Raw genomic sequence first — 8,493 nt, forward strand, 5'->3', positions numbered from 1 at the left:
ATGTATTGTTGTGGAAATTTTCTCTTGAGAAAGAGGCACATGGAGACATAGAGAAAGCATTAAACATTGTTACTTGTTGAAGCAGTTGTAGACACTGTACAATCCATCACATCATCAGTAACAATTATACAAATGTCCACACACAAACAAAAATACAATCATCTTGTATTTTTGGAGAGAAAGCATGTTGTTCAGCTGGCCCTTTCCCTAAAGCCAGCCCTTTCTCTAAAGATTGTGAACCCAAACTAGACAGCTTTATACTTCTCCAGAAGCAAAGCTAAAAACAGTCTGGTCCCTAAATGGGCACTTCCACAAACTGTTACACCATCTTACAAACAAGTATGGTCTCTTAAACAGTAGGCTTAAGACAAAGATATCTCTAGCTAACCCCAGAGGTCAGCAAGCAATCCTCACATAGAAACAGGTTCAAGAGTTCAACTAGCCTAGGAGTAGGATTTCTTCACCAACATGTATCCCCAAAATGACAATGACATTACACATTTAGTTGATGACAAACATTGACTCCTTAGTTTGAAAACATTTGTAACATATATACAAAAGATTTATAAAATGATAACCTACTATTCAATTTTCTTTCACAGTATTTTATACAATCAGCAGAGGAATTGACACAAAATTTTGATGCCCCAACTATAACTAATAACACAGAAGTTGAATCATCTGATTCTTTTTGTATCAAAGAGGTCAATGAAGCAAAAATTGCAGAAATTATTAAGAAATTATTAGATACTAAGGCAAAAGACATTTATAATTTGGATACTTGTTTCATTAAGAAATACAGCTCTATATTAATAAGACCTGTGACTCATCTAATCAATTTATCAATTAGGACCAGCAAATTCCCAAATAACTGAAAAAAGGCAGTCATCACACAAGGGATCATGATCTGATATGCAACTATTGCCCTATTTCTATTCTTCCTGTCCTGTCAAAGGTACTTGAGAAGGTTGTCGCTGCACAGCTAGTTGACCACCTAGAGACCAATCAACTCCTTCATCCACAACAATTTGTTTTGGACCAAAATGTTCCACAGAAACTGCAAATTGTTATTTCATTGAAAATGTAAAGCATCCATTGGACAGAGGTAATGTCGTGGGGGCAGTGTTTCTTGACCCGTAAAAGGCATTTGACACTGTCAACCATGACGTTCCCCTGTATAAACTGTCTACATTCAATTTTTCAAAACAAGCAATTGGTTGGTTTGAGACATATCTTCAAACTAGAGAGCAGTGTGTGAAAGTTGACCAAGAAAAGTCATCCTTTTTTAACAACAGAATGGGTATTCCTCAAGGTTCGGTCCTGGGTCCGCTGCTTTTCAGTCTGTTTATAAATGACCTACCTACAAGCTGCCCAGAGGCCAACTGCCAGCTTTATGCAGATGTCACGGTCATATATGTACCAGCCAAGTCACCTAGCAAGGCAACGGAGATCTTGACTTCATACTTGGATGATGTCCATCAATGGCTGCAACATAATCATTTTGTCTTGAATTTGATAAAAACAGTTTCTATGTGTTTCTCCATTAGAAAACAGGGCTCACTTGAAAATTTTGAAATCAAGATAAGGAATGAAGAAATAGAGGAGGTCAATGATTTCAAGTTTTTAGGAATAATCTTAGATTCGCGACTCAAATTTGATAAACATGTAAAGAAGATTTCAAAAACAGTAAAGTCGGACCTTAATTGTTTCAAAAAAAATCAGGCACTACATACCAACTCAGGCAGCTCACTTATTTATGCACACTATGATTTTCTTCAATTTTTCGTATAGTATGACAGTATGGACTCAAGCATCACCATCCACAATCAGACACCTCACATCCTTATACAATCAGGCACTAAAAATAATGGACAAAAAGCCTGTTCGGTGGCATCACTGTCACATACTGAAAAAATACAATCTTCTTAGTTTTGAGAGCTTTACTCATTTTTGTTTTCTTAAATTAGTTTTCAAATGTATCAATAGTTTAGCTTCCAAGCTTCTTTCTAGATATATCCAAAGACAAGACAGTACCAGAGTAACTAGGAGCATGTTGAATGGCAACCGTAAAATACCATATCGTAGATCTAAATTTGGACAATCAGCCTTCTCCATACAGGGCTGTCAACTCTGGAACACATTACCAACTGAAATCAAATTAATTTCAGATATAAAATCTTTTACAACAAAGGTTAAGTGCTGGCTAAAAGCAAACCAGAGCATTTTTAGGTAATTGTATTGTATTGTTAATTTTTTTTTTCAAACTGTACATCACAATCAATGTAATTCAGTATGTGTATTCTATTGTACCCTCATATCTGTAGTGCACTGTGGTTTTTATGATGATGAAAGCTGTATATTTTAATTACACTGTATATGTAAAGCCCAACCAGGGACAAGAGTTGAAAATTAGCAATAGCTATAAACTCTCTGTGCAGTACATCAGTTTCATGCTCTATATTGGAACTATGTTAAATTGCATCGTCCCTATCAAATAAAATAAAAAATAAAAATAAAATTGTTAAGCCGAAGTGTGATCCTTTCCCATGCAGTTGTTAACTTAGCTAGATATCTCTACCTATGTTTCTCTGTCTTGTTCACTCTCTCCATATCAGCTGGGTGACAACAGTATCTCCCCCTCCATACCTCTCCCCAGGTTGTGGCTCATTATCTGCTTGCCCTGCACATCAGACATATGTTGAGCTGAGGAATACATGCATGCTCACAAGTGTACAGGTTGAATAGTGTTTTGGTTTCAGCAGTATGTCAAGCTGTAACAGTGTAAATGTATTGGGGTCATTCTGTGGATACTGAAAACCACAAAGAACACCAGAGAATAGAGGTTTAGATCAACTTAGATTGGATCATATCATACAATATTACACTCATGATCTAGATTGAACCATTGAACATTTCCCCATTTATTTAGTCAATCTACATGGCACAGGTCTTATCTTTATCTTGATGCACTAATCCAGTGGGTTTGGGTGACTGAAGTGTGATGCTGTGAAGGGAAATAAGTGTGTGCATACATTACACAGTCATGAGTGCAGTGTTTTCCAAGTAGCTGCCTGTGTGATTGATTGGTTGAAACTGTAAGGACCACACCACCATTGGGCTTCCTGTTAGGAAGTCCAGTGGTGGTGTGGTCATGCATTTACATGGAGCTGTTCCTGCACTCAAGGTTGTTACAGTTTCAAACACAAACTCACATGACTCTATGTCCTTTCCCTCTGCCCTCTACAGGAAATGTCTTTGTGGTGAGCCTGGCCTTTGCTGACTTGGTTGTTGCATTCTACCCCTACCCGCTGGTGTTGTACGCCATCTTTCATGATGGTTGGTCACTGGGTGAGACCCAGTGCAAGGTGAGCCATGATTGTATTTTTATTGCTGAATTTGTTTTAATTTTTTTTAACAACCTTGATCTTATTTGTGCTGTATCATTCAAGTCAAGTCAGTTTTACTTATATAGTCCAAAATCACAAATTTGCCTAAGGGGCTTTGCAATATGTACAGCATACACCACCCTCTATCCTTAGACACTCAGTTCAAATAAGAAAAAACATACATAAAAAGCCTTAAACAGGGCCAAAAGGGAGAAACCTCAGGAGAAACCTACAGAATAGTCAGAAATATCAATACTAAAAATAAAATATGGAGGAACCAAGTGTAAATATTAGGCTGGATGTCACCAACTTCCAGGTGCTGCTGAAATAGGTAGGACCTGAGCCATACGACCTCCAGGATACCATTCATAGGTGGAGAAGAGGCTGAACTCCACCTCTTCCTTCATCTGAAGCTCAGTAGCTGTCTGTCCCTCTGCTCCGTGAAGTGCATTTATAAACATCTCACACACTCAAACTTGGGGCGTACCCAAATACAAATACATTATAAAGCACAAATAGTGGGTTTCTTACGAATACTTGTTTCATACAAATATTTTAAAAATTATTTGTTTTTGGGAAGAAAAAAACAAATACCAAATACCAGTGCGCAGGTCAGTTACATCGCTATCTCAGTCTTTGTCCTCTACTCCACTGTTACGTCTATCAGCAGGTCTCAACAAGGGGAGCTACATCCACCTGCTACATGACGCACATTTCCTAATTTGGACATCACTCCCGCAGTTGGGGGTGTTCCCCAGATATAAAGCTGAGCTACTGACACATGTGAAGCACTCCCAAGGGACTCTCCATAACCTGTTGTTCCTCTTCTCCTTTCCACAAAGTTAGGTTGTAAAAAATAGGCAATAAATAAAAAGTGCAAAGCAATAATCCCTTTTGAAGTTCTTCCCTACACATTACATGGTGGGTTGTCTCCGTGTTATGGTTGTATAAATAGATAGCGGTCTGTCTGCAATGAGGTGATGAGTAAAGTTTTAGCTCAGTAGTCAGCGCAGTCGTCCAGTTTGAGACTCAGTGTGGCAGACCTCCTTCCTAAGGTAGTTTATTCATTAACACTGATTGTAACACTCTTCCCTAAGATTAAAATCGTAATAAAAACAAAACAGGATTTTTAAGCCTCTTTCCACTTTTATTCGAATACAAATACAAATAATTTTGCTGCTGCAACAAATACAGATACAAATACAAATACTGGACCTTCTGCACATCCCTAACTCAAACTCAGTGCTGCAACATCGCTCCTAGTATATCTGGACAATTTATCGTGCTCTAACATACAGTGAGCGAGGATGTTGGGAAGACACTGTCAGTGAACTATGTGTGTAGGGGGAGGAGGGGCATCAGCACTCTAACCCTTGTCACTGCTTTTTGCTGCTGGCTGAGTGGACAGGACAATGGTGTTAGAAATAATAGTATATACTGTAGAATTGCTCATTTGGTTACAGATCTTTGTATTTACTACTACTCATTGGAAGTAGTTAAACTACAGTAACAACAGTTTTACTCAAAGTAGCAAGCTACACTGTAAGCTACTCAGAAAAAGATAGCTTAAAACACTAGCTATTTCTCATCAAGGAACCTCTACTGTAAGTTAGTATAATAAAGAAATGCACTCATTATTTTATGGTGAAATTCATTACAGCACAAAACAAATTAATCAGGGTGTCAGCAACTCAAGCCTGCAGTGTGGTACTATACATTTTACTGATAAATCAATGGCATAGAATTTCATTACCAAATAAAGTTTAGTTTCCATTTCACTGCTCTGTTTCTGTCTGTTCTCTCTCTCTCTCATACATCATAGGAAGTAAAGATTTCTCTGCCTCTGCTGCATTGTTTTAGACTATTCTTTTTTTTTCTGTCTCTTGTGAGTACTAAGACTTTTAATCCTGGAATCATTCTGACCAGCCTGAATGTATCAATCATTAGTTATATATTAGTGTTGATGGATTTTGAGCTGTTATGTCTCTCTTTCTCTCTCATTCAGGTGAGCGGCTTCCTGATGGGCTTGAGCGTCATTGGTTCCATCTTCAACATAACAGGCATTGCCATCAACCGCTACTGTTACATCTGCCACAGCTTCAGCTATGACAAGCTGTACAACTACCGCAACACTCTGCTGCTGGTCGCACTCATCTGGCTCCTGACAGTTGTAGCCATTGTCCCCAACTTTTTTGTTGGCTCGCTACAGTACGACCCACGCATCTACTCATGCACATTTGCACAGACAGTCAGCACTGCCTACACCATCACAGTGGTGGTCATCCATTTCTTTGTGCCTATTGCTGTGGTCACCTTTTGCTATCTGCGCATCTGGATCCTGGTCATTCAAGTGAGGCGGAAGGTTAAGTCCGAGGTGCGCCCTCGTATCAAGCCCAGTGACCTGAGGAACTTTATCACCATGTTTGTGGTGTTCGTGCTGTTTGCAATTTGTTGGGCACCACTCAATTTCATTGGGCTCGCTGTTGCAATCAACCCTGAAGCAGTGGCACCTCGCATCCCTGAATGGCTCTTTGTAGTAAGCTACTTCATGGCTTACTTCAACAGTTGCCTTAATGCCATCATCTATGGCCTGCTGAACCAAAACTTCCGCAGGGAGTACAAGCGGATCATCATGTCTGTGTGGATGCCACATCTCTTCTTTCAGGAGACATCACGGGGGGGTACTGAAGGCATGAAGAGCAAACCCTCACCAGGACTCAATAACAATGAGCCAGTGAAAGGAGAAACTCTGTGACACTCTGTCCCTCAAAATCTTTGTCCCTCTTCTTCTGTCTTCACATGTACAGTGCCATCGATCAAACTTTATTCTCTACTGTGCCAAAGTCTCAACAAACTCTAGATAGAGTGACCAACAGTGAACTTGAGTGAAGTTAAAATGAAAAAAGAGGCATATTCACAACAATAGCTGTGTTATTCATTATTTTAAGAGTGTCATTCTTAAAACCTAAGGCTCATCAATTTTGGTTTGTACTGATTTTATCTAAAAAACACCCAGATTATTTTAAAATTAGATATTTCGCCTTGATTTTTTATTTCCATGACTAAAACATTGCTTAGTTTACACTTAACCACCATAGATGACAAGTACAGCTCTTTTTATGATTCCTTTAACAAAGCAAAAAGAAAGATGGAGACAAAACACAAAGTAGCTATAGTATGCTGCAGGGAAAAAATAACTAAAAGTTGAATCTGCCATGGATATACATAGTCCCAGAGGATGAACTCTAATGTATCTTGATTAGTACAACAAGTAGTTCAAAATTTAACTCCCCAGAGGATGAACCCTTTTTATGTTAGGCACTCACGCTAGTCTCAGTTAATATTTGATTGTTTGCATGTTATTGTGCAGCACATGATTTACATCCAGTCGCAAGAAGTAGTTTGCACGTCTGATTGCATGTTCAACTTTGATGCCAGAGACCAGAGTTATTGTTCTGTCAAGAACTCAAGTAATGACCAACAAGTATGATTGCAACCACAATGTTTCCCTAACTTGCCATACTGTAGATGCCATGTGTAGATATTGTTAATAATACATCATTTCATGTTCAAAAATGTGTAATCTGGAATGTAGCGGACTTGTCTAATATAAATGCTCTTTCTGGCAATAGGGTTAGGAGATCTTTGATCTTTCCTCTAGCAGCTTCCTGGGGACAAACTTTACATTTTTAGTTCCACTACCAGTAAAGCTGCATCCAGACCGAAATCAGCCCTGTGTTTAAACAATACAAGGGTGTTTGGGATGTGTTGGCAAGGTATCTGTGAGAGAATGAAATACGATCCAGGAAGTCCAGTTAGAGCTAAAGATGAATGAGTTTAAGGCTTATCAGATGCCAAAATACCACATAGCAGTTTGGAATACTTACAAACAGGATTTTACAATTCTGGAAAGTTATCACAGCGGAAAATATTTTGGGCCCTATTTTAATCACACAAGCACAACAAATGGAGCATGGCAGGTCTTGGGTTCACAGACTGTGTGGGTGTCTCCAGGCACACCTGCTATTTTGGATTATGTAGGCAGCAGTGCAAAGTGCAAAAGTGCTGGATAAAGGTGGATATAGATCAGAGGCTGGTGATTAATAAATAGCCTCTCATCACTGGTTTCATAGCTCTGAAACAGCTGAGCCAATCACAGTGAAGCATGACAACAACAGCTCACCAAATGGAAATATATTCTTCAGGAAGTCATATTATTGTCTTGGGGTGCAGAGTGTCATGACATGAACTCACACTACCACACATTAAATTATTCTTCTTAGATTTTTACTCGCAAAGCTTTTAATGCACTTACAGTAACATAACAAGTGTAGTTGTCATCAACTCGAGTACTTCACCTGGTTCACTGTCTCTCCTCTGCTGCTGAGCCCTGCCCTTGCTGAAACACAGAGAGCAGAGGAGAGTAGCACGACCATAAATGACAGCAAAATGCAGTAGAGCATCTCCCACTCAGCTGAAACGAAACAAGTGCACATAAATAAGGTAAATAACATAAATAAACAGTCTCTACTGAGTTTTGCTGTTAGTTATGGTCACGCTACTCTCTGCTCTCTGTGGTTCACCGTGGGCGGGGCTGAGGTGTGTGTGGTTATTCTGTAGCAGGTGTCACCAGGTGGTTTAATGACGGTAAACACAGTGAACCGCCATGCGTAATGACACTCCACTATGGTGCGACACTTCTCTAACCAGAGGCTGCAGATTTATCAACATATCTGTGCTACTGCCTTCAGATGCTGGAGGGATTTGATGAACTGAAGGAGAAGCTTTTCATATAGTACAAAGCAGCTGTGGACAACAGATACTATAAGAATCACCCACCTTCATTTATAGATCAATGCAGCCTGATTTACTGACTTTCCTGCTTCATTTTAATGTCTTGCCGATTTAATTGCATCTACTGATTTTGAAGTGTGAAAATAACTTATTTATATTTCAAGCATTAATCTGTTATTGGAACGCATTTGCAGCAAGTAGTTAGTTTGCTCTTGTTGATAAAATCACCAAAGCAGCAGCAGATTGACGTGGAAAAAGATGTGGTTCTGAGATATCTATTTTATCACCAGTAGCATAGGCAGAAATCACAAAG

General features: G+C 39.1%; 1 protein-coding gene across 1 annotated transcript in view; it reads left to right on the plus strand.

The window, feature by feature from the left end:
* The window catches only part of mtnr1ba (melatonin receptor type 1Ba), a 29,716-nt gene extending 22,738 nt beyond the window's left edge, over nt 1-6,978 (plus strand). Inside the window, exons 2-3 of the mRNA XM_044353125.1 lie at nt 3,247-3,365; nt 5,392-6,978. Coding sequence (XP_044209060.1) covers nt 3,247-3,365; nt 5,392-6,141 — 869 coding nt within the window. The 3' untranslated portion in view covers nt 6,142-6,978. The remainder of the gene's footprint in view (nt 1-3,246; nt 3,366-5,391) is intronic.
* The last annotated feature ends 1,515 nt before the right edge of the window (nt 6,979-8,493 follow it).

This window comes from Thunnus albacares, chromosome 6, assembly GCF_914725855.1.
Source record: "Thunnus albacares chromosome 6, fThuAlb1.1, whole genome shotgun sequence".
NCBI lineage: Eukaryota > Metazoa > Chordata > Actinopteri > Scombriformes > Scombridae > Thunnus > Thunnus albacares.